This window comes from Schistocerca gregaria, unplaced genomic scaffold (assembly GCF_023897955.1).
Source record: "Schistocerca gregaria isolate iqSchGreg1 unplaced genomic scaffold, iqSchGreg1.2 ptg000400l, whole genome shotgun sequence".
Classification (NCBI taxonomy): Eukaryota; Metazoa; Arthropoda; class Insecta; order Orthoptera; family Acrididae; genus Schistocerca; species Schistocerca gregaria.
In genome coordinates, this window is record NW_026061838.1 from 59991 (window position 1) to 74009 (window position 14019).

The 14019-nt window shown below is 40.2% G+C and overlaps 6 protein-coding genes across 18 annotated transcripts in view; 4 read left to right on the top strand and 2 right to left on the bottom strand.

Annotated features, from left to right (window-relative positions):
• LOC126311192 (2-hydroxyacid dehydrogenase homolog) overlaps positions 1 to 14019 on the top strand; it is a 67447-nt gene that overhangs the window by 39611 nt on the left and 13817 nt on the right. The gene's annotated exons all lie outside the window — the stretch shown is intronic.
• LOC126311199 (uncharacterized) lies at positions 714 to 4693 on the bottom strand. 4 transcript variants are annotated; one of them, XM_049992151.1, is made up of 6 exons: positions 2842 to 4693; positions 2585 to 2622; positions 1763 to 2509; positions 1645 to 1689; positions 1525 to 1583; positions 714 to 1450 (listed from the first exon to the last, which is right to left on the bottom strand). In XM_049992151.1, the coding sequence occupies exon 1, from the start codon at positions 4536 to 4538 to the stop codon at positions 3210 to 3212; it is 1329 nt and encodes a 442-aa protein (XP_049848108.1). In that variant the 5' UTR covers positions 4539 to 4693; the 3' UTR covers positions 714 to 1450; positions 1525 to 1583; positions 1645 to 1689; positions 1763 to 2509; positions 2585 to 2622; positions 2842 to 3209. The 4 variants fall into 4 exon arrangements, with proteins under 4 accessions (XP_049848108.1, XP_049848106.1, XP_049848107.1 ...); XM_049992149.1 differs by having other exon boundaries at positions 714 to 1456; XM_049992150.1 differs by lacking the exon at positions 1645 to 1689 and having other exon boundaries at positions 714 to 1456; positions 1525 to 1616.
• Positions 5514 to 7576, bottom strand: LOC126311202 (uncharacterized). The gene is made up of 5 exons (XM_049992153.1): positions 7427 to 7576; positions 7202 to 7327; positions 6990 to 7134; positions 6159 to 6924; positions 5514 to 6092 (listed from the first exon to the last, which is right to left on the bottom strand). Exons 1-5 carry the CDS (start codon positions 7462 to 7464, stop codon positions 6016 to 6018), a joined length of 1152 nt encoding a protein of 383 aa, XP_049848110.1. The 5' UTR covers positions 7465 to 7576; the 3' UTR covers positions 5514 to 6015.
• On the top strand, positions 7598 to 8321 carry LOC126311210 (thioredoxin-like protein 4A). The gene is made up of 2 exons (XM_049992165.1): positions 7598 to 7901; positions 7979 to 8321. Exons 1-2 carry the CDS (start codon positions 7598 to 7600, stop codon positions 8101 to 8103), a joined length of 429 nt encoding a protein of 142 aa, XP_049848122.1. The 3' UTR covers positions 8104 to 8321.
• LOC126311204 (synapse-associated protein of 47 kDa-like) lies at positions 8643 to 10247 on the top strand. Of its 2 annotated transcripts, none has more exons than XM_049992155.1 (5): positions 8643 to 8676; positions 8773 to 8904; positions 9018 to 9115; positions 9185 to 9263; positions 9404 to 10247. In XM_049992155.1, the coding sequence occupies exons 1-5, from the start codon at positions 8649 to 8651 to the stop codon at positions 9904 to 9906; spliced, it is 840 nt and encodes a 279-aa protein (XP_049848112.1). In that variant the 5' UTR covers positions 8643 to 8648; the 3' UTR covers positions 9907 to 10247. The 2 variants fall into 2 exon arrangements, with proteins under 2 accessions (XP_049848112.1, XP_049848113.1); XM_049992156.1 differs by having other exon boundaries at positions 8671 to 8680; positions 9404 to 10218.
• Positions 11512 to 13125, top strand: LOC126311205 (serum response factor homolog A-like). Of its 5 annotated transcripts, none has more exons than XM_049992160.1 (4): positions 11512 to 11543; positions 12090 to 12309; positions 12429 to 12692; positions 12774 to 13125. In XM_049992160.1, exons 2-4 carry the CDS (start codon positions 12103 to 12105, stop codon positions 13116 to 13118), a joined length of 816 nt encoding a protein of 271 aa, XP_049848117.1. In that variant the 5' UTR covers positions 11512 to 11543; positions 12090 to 12102; the 3' UTR covers positions 13119 to 13125. The 5 variants fall into 5 exon arrangements, with proteins under 5 accessions (XP_049848117.1, XP_049848116.1, XP_049848115.1 ...); XM_049992159.1 differs by lacking the exon at positions 11512 to 11543 and adding an exon at positions 11716 to 11873; XM_049992158.1 differs by lacking the exon at positions 11512 to 11543 and adding an exon at positions 11716 to 11867.

The window sequence follows — 14019 nt, forward strand, 5'->3', positions numbered from 1 at the left end:
CTCACCCCGCAAGAAACGCTGATACGCCACAATCTGCGCCCTCAACGTCGCCCCCAACCCCTCTTCGAAACCAGACGGCGCCACGCACGCCAACCCAGCCACTCCTTGCTCAGACCCCCTCTCAGCGCCATCACCCTCACACTTCTCCGGCGAAGACCGCCCGTGGTTCAGCGTATACAGCAAAAGCTGGCACCGCAAATCAGAACTGCTAACCCCGCTAAACTGCAGCCTGTCCAACGTCTGCCTCCCGCAGAAAAATTAGTAAAAAAAATTGTGTCAAATGTGCGCCACCAACACACCAAAACCCATACGTCAATCAACACCGATCTCTCCCGTGCATCCAAGGAACCCGATGCCGCAAGCCTCGACAGCTCCAACATTCTCACACCAACCCTAGACACCGGACCTCACCCAAACCAGAAGAACCGCATTCGTGCAACGCCCAACGCACGTCGTCAGAAAGCATCCACACTTATAAAAAACAAACTCAAGCCGCGCAGGTAAATTTCCGCATGAAATTTTCCGCACAAAAAAAAGAACGTACCGGAAACTAGGACAAAAAGAGGCAAAAACAATTGGGTACCGGAAACGATAAGAGTGAAAAAAAATAAGACGAAAAACAATTCTGATCCCTAACAAAAACACAAAAAACAGTTTTGCCATCAACCAAACCAACGCAGTAGCATAAAAATTCACCTATTTCAATGCGGCCTTGTCTCCTAACGCCTAGATCGTACACAGAACAAATATCTGTTCCATACAAAACTTTTTTCCATACATAATCACCATGTGTGTAAGCCACATCCATCGCGCATCTGAAAGTGCATCCGCGAACTCGCCTCGACGTCTAACAACCCACGAAGACGACTGCGCGAAACACCCATCTCCCCGAAAAGCCACACGGAAGGGTCTCTAGTCGACGCCAAATACACTCTCGATACGCGTCTGAAGAAAATTGAACGCCCAAATCGTTGCGTGAGAGAATGTCTCGCTCAAAAATGCTATATGCGGAGCTTTACAACGACGGATTACATAAAACGCCCGCTGCTGATCAAAGTCAAATTTGCGACGATCCAAGCTCGACCTTATTAGACAAATGACTAGATCTTATGATCGACATAATTGCATCCTTGTCCGCCTTACTCAACTCGTTATTTTGTAGCCACACCCTTGATAGTTGTGTCGCCGGTAACAACGCCTTTACCAAAATCGTCACACCTTCTCTCCCCAGTCTGTTGTTCTGTAAGAGTAATTCTGAGAGCTCCGTGAGAGCAGGTAATACCGAGGCGAACTTCTGAATGGACCGTCTGTTATTTAAGGCGTTGCTGCTAAGGTCGAGTTCGTTGAGTCGTCTTAACTCGCTCAACCTTTCCGAAAGACATTCCAAACTGCCATTTTTCTCCAATTCACAATCACTCAGTTCGAGAGCCTGGAGCTGAACAGGAAGCGACTGAAACTTCAACAAATCAGTAAGAAAATGATCAAGTACAGACAATACATCAGTATAGAAACCGTCTTCCGTACGAGCTCCTTCCAGCGGGTTTGATTTATGCCTCTAGCTCCATGCAGACTCAAACTTGTAACTAGTTAACGTGTTAGAACGCTTTCTATCAAAACTTAAAAAACGGTTGTCAAATACTGTACTGTGCGAATTCAATTTCAAAACCTTCAAAAACCTATCGAGAAGTTCTTGTGATACAAAGAGGTCAGAGAAAAATGTAGTACTTAAAGAGCTCTCGCCTATGCGCAGAAAAAAACATACCTTCACTAGGACAAAAATTTGAAAGGTCAAGGTTCACAAAGTCTGCTGCGTTCTTTTCTAAAGCCAAGATACTGGATTCAAAGTACTTCTTGAGATTCATGCCGTCATATACCGACAAGAGAAATAAAAAGGTAATGTTTTTTCTAGCTTATCGGAATTGCAATATTTTGTTGGCAGTTCTCAAACCAGCGAAATGCGCTGCATTTGAAAGCGATATGAAACCACCAACGCTAACTATCAGTTGATGTTGTGCACTAGACCAAGGGAACATAAAAGTGAAAATCCATGAAGGTGCCAGCGGTATTAGAGTACAACGCTCTGAAGGTTCGAATCTTGCCAAAATACTCTTCCTCGAACCTATATGCATCGTGATTGGGGAGGAGCTCTTCTATGTCAATGGTAGGTTGACAACCAAGTAGATTTTGTAAACGGTGTATGAATTGGGCCATGATTCAACGACAGAACAGCTTCGCTTCCGCGCCGGGACTCAACAACTGCTTCTAGCATCAGCAGTCCGATAACAAAATCGATCAAAGTAGCTGCCAATCGAATGAGGTTTCGAGTTTTGAATACAAGTAAACTTCTGCTTCGTACCCTCTACACAACCCAGTACATGTGGACAACAGACCCTTTCGTCGCGGCCAATCCAGTATCGATCAAGATGCACGGGTATCCAAAAACGTGATTCATGGGCCATTTTGGTATATATGAAGCTTGAGCCACACTGGTAGCTTTTTCATCGTGGAGCTGTTTGAGACAAAAATTGTTGTAATTCACGTACACTTTTTCTCTGCCTCGGTGTTCAAGATGTCTTCGACGTACAAATTCTATGACTTATCCGCTAAATAGAGGCACATCGGCTCAAGAAGGAGGAGATTAGGGTCGGAAATTTGTCGGAGCCCGTCGCAATAAACGGAGGCAACAATGCTTTTACGACTCGAAGGCGAGTAGCTGCGTTCAAACGTGTAGAAAGCTATCCACGTTTGTATAACAGTGCCTCTCAACCCATATGAACTTATGTGTAAAAATGGGTGTGAAGAAAAACACAACTTAGCACGTGCTCTCAAATTGTCCTGTACCAATTTAGAATGTTACGGGGTAGATTGAGATCTAGCATGGCGTTGCATGTGCGTTGATGCAACCGTATATTTAGAAGCTGTCTGGACTCTCAGTGGCTCAGGAAAAAGTTGTATCGATTGTACGCATTGTGTAGGATTTTTGGATATACGCGCAAAACCAACTGCCTTCCCGCGACTAAAAACGGAAACTTGTCCTTGCAATGCCCTTACCGATAGGTGAGCTAGCAATGCTCGGCTTCAGAGCTCACACAGAAGCCTATGAGTGGCCGCTGGAAGCGATATGCGCATATGCAATAGTGCTAATAGTAAATGAATTTTATTGATGTCGAAAAATACACACTTGACAGTAAAAATAATAACAAGAATTGCTAAATGAAAAACCTCTTGGTAGAGCCTGATTCTGGGGATGAATCGGCTGATCCGTCAAACCCTCTTTTTCGCATGTTGGACGGTAAGTCTTGATTGCAATTTTCGTCATTAGGGCTATTTGGCAGCCTTAAGCACGTAGGTAAAATAATTCGAATTGAAGCTGTGTCTGAAGGATCTGCCAGAAATAAATCGGTGCTAGCGGTATCTCCCATTTCTTCATCTGAGCTGCTGTCATTAAATTCTGTTTGATCTTTTCCGCTGACAAAATTTTCTGTCACTTCAGACTCTTCGTCTTCGTCGTTGTATAGATACAAGTTTTTTTCGTGATAGATCCCTTCATCTATATCAGAAGCAGCACAAGACGAATCGCTTTTGAAATCGTCGCCATTCTGAGATGACCATTCAGTCTTCGAAAAAACACAGGAAGACTGAGAATCGACGGAGTCAGTTAGCTCATCATGATTGTTACCTTGAACAGGAGAACAGTATTCGATGGCCTTTCCAAGCTCCACTATTCTATCGCCGTCACAGGGGTGCGAGCAATCACCGTCGCCGCTCACGACGCTTCTACGATCTTCTGTACTAGAAGATCCTTTTTTGGTAAATGATGGCGACTTTTCAATTTGATCTGACAGAGTAGCAGTTTTGCAGCTAAAAAGAGGTTCAATACGCAATTTTTTATGACCTTGTTCTAACCAAAATGGAGATTGTTGATTAAGAGCAGACGAGCTAGATTGAAATCGATCACGATGTGCCTTTCGCTCATCAAAAGCTTGGCGCTTTTTCATATTCTCGGGTAGAGCCGAAGGCAGTAAAAGCTTGGCCAAGGCATCTTCTTCATACGAAACAACTGAATCTGTGACATCAAATCGAGAAGAACGTGCATCGTTGAGCCTTTGCGTAAGTTCTTGTACGGCTTCAAAGAGCTTGAGTCCACGGCTTTGTAGATTGTTTAATTCCTCTCTTATAACGAGAGCCGATAGTATATCTCGGTCTGTAGCCTCGGAAGGCGTAGAACGTACGTCCAAATTGCAGGTCGCTGTTAGCGATTCCTTTTTTTGTAGAGCATTTAATAAAAATGTCAATAGCTGACTTTTTCCAGTTCCATGAGATGCTAAATACTCGACATAGGAGTGAGAAGATTTCATAAAATCATTCAGCGCTCGATGTAGTGACGAATTCTTTGAACTGCGTAAAAAACTATCGTCGCTGAAGACGTCATTCTGCCCAAGATACTTGGATTGTCTTGTGTGATTAGTGTGTGTGGTTTCAGTTGAAAAAAAAGAAGACCTCGCATCGTTTGAATCTGGAATCCCAGTAGACTCCATATAACTGCTTAGATTTTAAAAGGGTCGATTAAGTGTAAATCCACAACACTCAAGACAATACGGAAGGCTGAGGTGCTCAAATGTATTCTAAATATAGACAAACGTATATACAGCCACGGCGCAAGGGAGTCCCAACTGCCTAAGTTTCACGAAGCTCCAACACCAAGGCCCTAGCACCAAGAGAAGACCAGAGAAAAATTGTTCGAATTTTTTTTTCATTTTTTTACATAAAACGCCGGAACAAAAAAAAATCACCTCCTCATGTTAACGATTTTGCCTTTTCTCTTTCGATGCTTTTTGGCCGCTCTCTTGGTTGTTTTGTTTTTCCCCTCCGCATAAATAATTTCGTGCACACGCTGCGATGGCTGGAATAAAGGAGGAGACCGAAATAATATTTTCCCTATCGTCCTGGACGCTGGCTGTGGTAAGGACATGACGGGTACATTGTTCACCGTCTCAAGGCACGGACGACGGATGCTTGCCATCGCCCGAGGGCATCCTATAGACGCCTTGAGGAAAATTCGATACAACATCTCCACTCTGCAGAGGAATACAAACAATCACAACCAATTTTAGTATAACCCAAGAGTGAAACTGCCCTTTCGAAATATGGTACAGAAGGAAGGAGTAGATCAGATTCGAGGACAAAAATAACGTTAATGTCATCTATATGCAAACCTATAAAAAGTAGTCTTATACTTACGAAGCCGAAAATAGCCAGAGTCTGTGGCCAGCTGCTGTGAGTTATAATAAAAGGGTGACCCAGAAATTCTTTATCAAAAAAAAGTACCGCTAGCCGCCGGTGCGTTGTGGACGATGCAAAAAAAATTGTGCAATTTTGTGTACAGATAATATTCTAAACCTCAGACAAGACATTGAGGAACACAAACTGGCATTGAATGTCACGTGCACTGCAATGGTTTTCCTTGTTGTAGAGTCCATTGATGACGCATACATGCGCACGATAGAACACAAACTTTAGCTTCGATTTTACCAACATGAGTGCACGCGACTTTGTGTAGCTCTTGCATGTTCATTTTGTCCATGGGCAACAATAGCGGAGGAGAAATACAATTCGCTCTGAAATGCTTGCAATAATCACAGCCTCGGCCCACCTCTGTACTGAGGAGTTTGTCGTTCATTTCTAAAATTGTGGGACATTATATGTATTCAAACGTAACGCTTTGTAAAGCAAATGTTGGGCTGGAACTACCGACGAGCGATAAGCGGTAAAAAACATACATTAAAATATCAAAACAGCTGACAATTGAACAACTACGCCTCTCTATATCTGATCATATACGTTTATCAGCAATAAGAGCTGTCAATCTATACCAAAAAATGTAATGGCACAAACGTCTTAGGGTAAGAAGCCACACTTGTCAAATCTCTCTTATCCAACCAACGGATGTAAACTCTTCTCTTGCATGAACGTGGCATCTAAAATACATCTGTGTGCTGCGACACATACGCTTTTTCATATCAAGCTAGATGAAGGCAGCAACAATGCTCTTAATCCCAAGTTGAGTGGAGACATAGCATTCTCATGAAGCACTTGACGTTAAATAGACCAAAGTTATTACGGTATACACACAAATGGGCAAAAAAATTTTTTTGTACCTTGAAGATAGGGTGAGGCGGTATTTAGAGAAAACTTAAGCTTTCTCATAAATCGTCCCATACTGATCTTTTTTTGCTCTTTTGCCCACTTCAAAAATTGGAAGAGCAATGGTGTAACGAGCACTCTAGAAATCCTATATTTCTCTAAACTCACATAAGGCTGGAACTTAATGTTGTTTTCCAATTTTTTTTTAATTGCCACTCCACTTCTGTTGATTTCGTTCAACGTTAATAATAATATGTGTTTTTGACGCTCAGACATCGAGCATCCAAGAGCGATATCATCATAGAATGCGACCATACACCAATAGAACTCGCCGTCATCATCGAGTAATATAACAAATTCTAACATAGCGCAAGATGATGAATGCTCAGAGGATACGCCACAATGTTCCAGAGTTCCCGGAATGTTTTTCAAAGGTTTATTTTTTGGGATAGGTGCGAAAATAGATGCAAAGCTCTCTGTTTGCTTATTGGCACGGACCATTTCTTGCCAAATTTCTTGGCTCTTCCACCAGCTTTCAAAAACTTTTTCACAAAAAATATCTGGCTTAGTGGTACCTGGGTTTACTGTATGAGGGAGCAAATGATAATTCCAGTCGGCGATTATTCCGTCATTGTCCATAATAGCAAGTATACGACCCTCCTGGTGTTCTATATGTCGTCCGTTTGAATTGTAGGTATCACTCACCTCTTCTATAGCTACTCTAAGTGTTGCAATATTGTCCTGAACACATGCTCTATCGTCTTCGTCTAAACCCATCAACTGAAACATGAAACGTTAAAAATCGTACATTATGCACAGACCATTCGACAAGTCTAATTGCGTACAATGGCATCACAATTTTTCTCAGCATCGATTGAGATATCCGAGGCACGCTTGAACAGAGACCGCGAAAGTTGGCGCCTATCTACACAGTCCTCAAACACTTCAGCATACCCAAGCCACTCATTCCAATTGTCTTTCATAGCATCTCTGAATTCCAAAGATAGTGAGATCACGAGAACAAAAAAAATATACGAGCAAGTCAGAACACACGCACCTAGATACGTCGTCTATCATCATAGGCTTCTGGGGTACATGTGCGCTACCATTCTGTCTCAATTTGTTACCACGCACCCCCCTATGAATATTCCTCCAGAACAGCCATCTCTCATGAAATGGTGACCTGGGCCCAAACGTTGTTTAGCCGCTTTTTTATGTTATACTATGTAGATATACATTTGCTTCTTGTCTAGCACAGATACATTTCACAAGTAATACGAACCTCTCGTCTGCCAATAGATTAACTTCAAAAACATCCATACATTAAACAAATATTATTGTTTGCCACGATGTAGAATATATGATGAAGGAAAGCATTGTTGGCCTCATGTAGCATAAAAAAAAAGATGTTTTCTGTTCAGATTTAGTTCTCTTCTCGACAAAACAAAAAAATATGGCCTATAGTCTTATTCATCTAACCTCTGGCTGGGCAGTCGATCAGGCAATCCTCAGCGAAGAGGATCGAGTAGTTATCATACGCTTCGGACAGGATGGGACCCCAGAATGTATGCAAATGGATGAAACACTAAGCAAGGTTGTCATCACACTACAAAATATGGCTGTAATATACGTCGTCGACATCGATGAAGTCCCCGATTTTAATAAAATGTATGAGCTCTACGATCCAGTGACGTTGATGTTCTTCTTTAGAAACAAACATATCATGATCGACTTGGGCACCGGTAACAATAACAAAAGTATGTATCCCTCTTATACACAAAATTATGCTATATATGTCGAGACTCACCTGAAACACATATTCTCAACTATACAGTCAACTGGCCCATTACAAACAAGCAGGAACTTATAGATCTTACTGAAATCGTCTACACTGGGGCCAGAAAAGGGAAAGGCCTCGTCGTATCGCTAAAGGACTACTCTACAAAACACAAATACTAAATTTTTGCCACAAGCATGAATTGAGGAAGTTAGGATTGCTCTTATTCATTTACCTCTCCACAGCATACCCTCTTCATAACATTGGAACCATCGGCTCTGTCAACTGCCAAGCGAGAGGTTTAGCAAATTCAGAGCCTTCTGCATTGAGGCTGACTATATCACTCTTTGTATTACAGCCTACGCTCGCTATGTAAAGACGTAATTTTAACGTACCTTCGATTAGAAATGCACGTAAGCTCTTTGCTCTTAGAACAAGTTGCGAACGTATTGTATGAGGTTTGAAACTCGAAATAGTAAAAACTCCTATATTTCTATTAGCTTAAAAATTGGTTGCGTGTTTGCAAGCACCTCATGCGAGGTGAATGCATATTTGAAAACAACAGTGTATATGAGAAGCGCCGATGCTTTATCTATCAAAAAAATCGAACTATTCGGGATGCTAAAGGTGTTTGTTAGTTTACAGTTCTAATTCTTTATGCGTAATATTGCTCTGCTTTAGAAAATAAAAAAAATTCATTTTCACAATTGTGATTGTGCCTTTGACTATGCTACAACTGACAGCAAAGCTTGGCAGTATGTACATATCAACAATTGGAGTCTGATATAAGCAAGCGAGGGTGGTCCTATCTTCAGTCTATCAAATTATATCTAATAATGCTATGCTGCCAGCTCTCGCTAAACAGGGATGGTCTAATTTGAATATGGGAGTACAACAAATCGGTGAGAAGGTCAAAGCCACTACCAAGGAAATCGTCAATACTATTTCCGAAGAATACGAAGAAGGCGACTATCGCAGCTTAAGTATGAAAGCACAAACCATACTTTTTATGTCATTTTGTGTGCTAACAAAAAAAAACAAAGCGTCTAACTCACGAGAGGAGATAACATTAACACTGACTGTCGGTAATTTAAAGGCAATAGCAACGTATGTGCACCTTGGGAGGAATTAGACCTTAAAAACCCACAGGTGGAAGGAGAGGTAAGAGAAATGATTATGAATCTCTCAGAAAGCGTACGTGTTAGGATGATAGTTTTTCTTTAGTTCGAAATCTCGTTGCTTATTGATTGTGGAGTACCTTAGCATAGGCACTTTACCAATGCCCTGCCTGATGAAGATGATTTTCAACTAGACCTACAAGATTGGGTTCCAGTTGCTATGGGTACGGTATGCTGCATATAGAGAGACATTAAAATTGGGTGGAAACGGTAGCTTTACACGAAACCGTTAAGCTTTCTGTTTTTGCATTTATTCTTGTGAGTCGCGTACATATTATGACTCACACATGTCATCGAATTCAAGCTGCGCTGAAGAAGGACGACAGATTGAATCGACTTCGCTATGAACTCGTTCCAGAAAAAATTAGCGAGTACTGTTTTTGGCGAAATTATTTTTATCGAATTATGATTATAAAAAAAGCGTATTGCACAGAAGAATCAATACAAATGCCAGATGGTGTCCCCGTGACCGCTAGCAAGGAGGATAGCGGCCATGTAAAAATTGATCTGAGTCATCAAGCTATCACTTTGCCGACAAATGTTGCTTCGTCACCAGCTGAACAGTTTTACTCTCCTGGAATTGAGAGCGAGCAGAACCACGCTGAAAAGGAAATTTTTGAAGAGATATACGATGCAAATGATGAAGAAGACGGGAGTATAAATAGCTGGGACATGCATGATGGAGGAACGTTCGATGATAGCATTTTGGCTTCAGATTACTACGACATGGAAGATACAGAGAATAACCTTAACTCTGTCTCATATGGGTCAAGACATGATGACAATTCTTCTTCAGCCTTGGAGTGATATAACGGTTAAACATGCCGTATAAAGACTTACATAGTCCCTACTAGTTATTTAAAAAAAACACGAATCTGCAGAACATAAAACAGCACGTTGACCATTGGCGTTGCTTCGTGTCTGTGCTTTATTAAAAAAAGGCATTGTATTGTATATGTGCGCGTATGTATGTATATATATCGTTACAGAAAGACAAAAAGACATCTCGATATTTATATATATATATATGTATACGCGCGAGGCGCACTCTCTAGCTAAGGAGTAGTTTTTTGTGCACCTTGGCAATAGAAGTGGACAATAGATGAAGATAAGTGTGTATTTCAGAAGCTTTTTGATCATGATTAAAAAAGCATTGAACAATTTTTTAATTATTTTTTTTGCAGCCTCGTCGCGATGGAGGAGTCTGGTGAAAAGATCTCCGATGACTATTTGTTGATAGAACCTTTCAACATTATCAGTAAAAAGCTGAATTTTTACAGAGCTGAGAACGTGCTCTTGAGAGGTTCAGTATGTTAGGATGTGTACGACATATGAGCTTCGTGTTAATGTCAACATGGAGGCAAATGATGAACTCTTATACTTTCTTTTTGTACGTAAGTGTATTCTGGACCATGGAGTTATTATTCGAGGCGATATGACCGACATTGAAATTGGTGTGAATTGTTTTATTGGAAAAGACACAGTTCTTCGGCCATCAAGTAAAGCATTCAAAGAGTAGGTTTATGGTATTCGTCCTTCTTTGATGAAATTCAGCTTGAGTCTAGGTGTTTCGAAGATGCTAATTTTTTTAAGTCGACTTGTGTTTTTTCCTCTTACCATTGGAGAAAATGTGCTGATTGAACCAAAATGCATCGTGAAATGCATTTCTGTTGGCTCCAATGTGAGGATCGGGAGAGGGAGCGTCTTAGTATGTGTTTTTTAGGAGCTTGATTACGCATATTGTTTCAAACCTGTCCTGAGGACATGCCCTGATCCATTGGAATTATGTCTCACTAATGGCAAAGACATTTTAACATTATTTTTAGTCTTCACAGTGTCTGGTCAGCAATTGCTGTACGGTATTACCTGATACCATACTAGCACCTGGAACGGTAGTGCCTCCATTTTGCGTATATGGCGGACAGCCTGGAAACATGGTCTCAACGCTACCTGAGTGTTTTAAAGATTTGCATGTACAGTCGATGAAAGCATATCGAGAACGTTTTATCGAGAAACTTTTCGGTGATCAAATAAATCATAAATAAAAAAGATGTCGGAATTGAACAAAAGTTATGTCTGTTTTCTAACGTCACTCCTTAGCGAAACCTGAAATGCCTAAACGGATAACAGTAAAAAAACGGAAATTCATAGAACTGCATTGGTGTTGTTAACTGTCATATTTTCGAGTTGCACTATCAGTATTAAAGTTTGATTTGATTAGTATAGATAGTATAGAGAATATTCAATCTTCTTTTATTACTGAACAAATATTTTTAATACGAAATCTTAAGAGCTAAAAAAAGTAAATCTTGTATTTACTTAAAATAGAGTACTTCTACGAGGAGGTCTTAGCAATTTGCCGGCTTCAAAATATTTTTATCATTTATCTTCCAATTTCTATTTTAGCTCATGTCCCCCACTGAGCAAAACCAATATAGCGAAAGGTACTGTACATTCTACTCGATACAAAGAATCCAAAATTGGTTCAATGTGCGTTCAAAAATTATAAAACAGCATTCGACATTATTTCTATTGCCTTTCAGTTCCCCTACTGCTCTGTCTTGTTTTTCCTAGACTAGATCTATTTTACTGTAATACAGTTTTTACAATATTCTTGTGCACGTGTGCAAAATTTTGCAGTATTACTCTTTCCCTTTATTGTTTTTAGATCGAACATTTTCAATTCTACCTCAAATCCGACCTACTCGGGGTTGAGCTATTTTTATTAGTTTCAGAATACCTGGCATCGATTGGTGTGTTCGAATCACGTATGCGTATGCATTCGTCACGCATATAATCAATTCAGTCTCAACTACCGGCAAAATTTGCAAAAAGAGATTTATTTTGTGCTTCGACATTCTTCTCACCTGCTTGAATATTCATCACAATCTTGATGTTATTCAACAATACTAATAAATGCAGCAGATAACCTCTGTGTTTGATGAATTTATTTTCCTCAATTTTAAAAGCTAACGGTCTTTTTTTGATAGCACATTGTTCAAAATGAGCGATGATATAGCGTCTTCAGAATACTCCTCCAATTGTAATGTAAACGAAAATGCGTTCGATAAATCAATGGTACATAACGAAGCTACGACGGGGGAAAAGGAGAAGAAGAAGGGCAGAAGAAAAGTCAAAATTGAATTTCTAGAAGACAAATGTAGACGCCACACAACTTTCAGCAAAAGAAAGGGTGGTATTATGAAAAAGGTATTTGTGTCAACGTAATCTGGCACTGGTTTTTTAACGATGCATACGCATGCATCAATTCGGCCTTATCTTTATTCAAAAATTTTAACCTAACGGCCTCTCTAAAACTCCGAAATAAGGCGTGGCAACTCTCTGTTCTAACGGGGACGGACATATTTTTGCTAGTTGCATCGGAAACAGGTCACATTTATGGATTCGCGACTCCAAAACTGCAGCCAATTATCAAGAAGGCAGAAGGGCTGAATCTCATTCACTCATGTCTGAATAGTACAATAAATACACAATGTACGAACACGTGTTCAAGTAATCAGACATCCTCACAAAACAAAAATCACGAGTATGCCCCGGTTTTTCAGGAAGGGATTAAAAAAGATGAAAAAATGGTACATTACCGCTAGCTGCTTTTTTTTTTGACAAGACTTTCCTTTTTGACACAGTTTGCAATTTATAATTCTAAAACCAAGCTCAAGGAAAAATCAATTGAGAAGCAAAGTACTCCATTCTGTTCTCAAAACAGTGTGGATTTACAATGCATGTATACACAACTTCTTTGTTCATCGTTCAGTCTGCAACAGGCAAACTTGAACTTTCAAATACCCTATGTATATCCGCAGCCTATATCTCAACAGCAACCTCACGGATTTGTGCCACAACAACCAGCTACCCATGAAGTGTCCCCTATTATTTCAAGACAGGCCGGCCCCGCACCGTTGATTTCACCTTTGAATGAATTTGAACTCGTTCCTCATATATCTGGTTTAAAGAAAACCAGCCTTAATGAAACTTGTGTCAGTCATCATGATGACTGAAGTCTTATTTTTAGTGTTTATAGAATTTTTGTAAATTCCACATTCTCTATACAATCACTTTTTTTTTCTCTAAATAGAGGCGTACAAAATGAAAAATCTATGTATGTAAATCCAGCTGGAGCATATGCTTTTTTCCTTTACATTCTCTGCTATACAATCTGTTTTTTGTGAATGTCGAGACAGAGAGACCAAGAGTAATGGATCCATATTTATTTTCTAGTCAGCATCTGTGTTGCATATATTTGGTATTTCTGCTTGAGACATGTCTAGAACCGATCGTACAATGCAAGTTTGGTAAAATTAAGTTTTTTCGTCCTGAAACGCACCAAAAATTGGACGATTAATGGAACAACCGTATTACGTACCATAAATTTTAACACGATGACTTGATTCACATTTTTTAGAGCAACAAACATCCAAAGTTTTGATTTATTCATTACAGTCAAGATGCCTCTTCTGCCATAAGTAAACAAAAAACTTTCTCAGTAAATTGTTCAGCATCAGAGATTTCCCTATCATATTTTTTTTGGCTGGTACCTTCGTCATAAAAGGCAGAATCAGTTCAAATGTTGTGAAAAATTATCCACACCAAATGAATGTGGTTGTCATGCAGAGATGAAGAAAGCAATCAATTCAACTTTTTCGATCGAACTTCTGTATCGCTAACACAAACGATATCACGGCTACACCGAAATGGCCAAAATAAAACCTAAAAAGCTTGCATTGAATCTCGCCCGCTCAATTCGAGCTCCGGCAGACCACGAAACAAGCTTCAGAACGCAAGGGGTGAACGAGCAATCTCAAGCATCTTCTCAGCGCTACACAATAGATCGCACCTGAATTTTCGTCATAGTCGAGGAGGAAAAAAGATGATACTTAACGAAAGGCCGCGAAAGGTCTA

Excerpts from the sequence above, each read along its gene's own strand:
- LOC126311199 (XM_049992150.1), bottom strand. The coding sequence starts at position 4,538 with ATGGAGTCTACTGGGATTCCAGATTCAAACGATGCGAGGTCTTCTTTT.
- LOC126311202 (XM_049992153.1), bottom strand. The coding sequence starts at position 7,464 with ATGGATGTTTTTGAAGTTAATCTATTGGCAGACGAGAG. Across the intron at positions 7,328-7,426 it reads AATCTATTGGCAGACGAGAG|GTCACCATTTCATGAGAGAT; the intron begins GTTCGTATTACT and ends GTTTGGGCCCAG. Across the intron at positions 6,925-6,989 it reads AGAAAAATTGTGATGCCATT|TTGATGGGTTTAGACGAAGA; the intron begins GTACGCAATTAG and ends TTCATGTTTCAG.
- LOC126311210 (XM_049992165.1), top strand. The coding sequence starts at position 7,598 with ATGGCCTATAGTCTTATTCATCTAACCTCTGGCTGGGCAGTCGATCAG. Across the intron at positions 7,902-7,978 it reads CACCGGTAACAATAACAAAA|TCAACTGGCCCATTACAAAC; the intron begins GTATGTATCCCT and ends TCAACTATACAG.
- LOC126311204 (XM_049992155.1), top strand. The coding sequence starts at position 8,649 with ATGCTACAACTGACAGCAAAGCTTGGCA. Across the intron at positions 8,677-8,772 it reads ACTGACAGCAAAGCTTGGCA|CTCTCGCTAAACAGGGATGG; the intron begins GTATGTACATAT and ends CTATGCTGCCAG. Across the intron at positions 9,264-9,403 it reads TTGGGTTCCAGTTGCTATGG|CTGCGCTGAAGAAGGACGAC; the intron begins GTACGGTATGCT and ends ATCGAATTCAAG.
- LOC126311205 (XM_049992160.1), top strand. The coding sequence starts at position 12,103 with ATGAGCGATGATATAGCGTCTTCAGAATACTCCTCCAATTGTAATGTA. Across the intron at positions 12,310-12,428 it reads AGGGTGGTATTATGAAAAAG|GCGTGGCAACTCTCTGTTCT; the intron begins GTATTTGTGTCA and ends CTCCGAAATAAG. Across the intron at positions 12,693-12,773 it reads TTAAAAAAGATGAAAAAATG|CTCAAGGAAAAATCAATTGA; the intron begins GTACATTACCGC and ends TCTAAAACCAAG.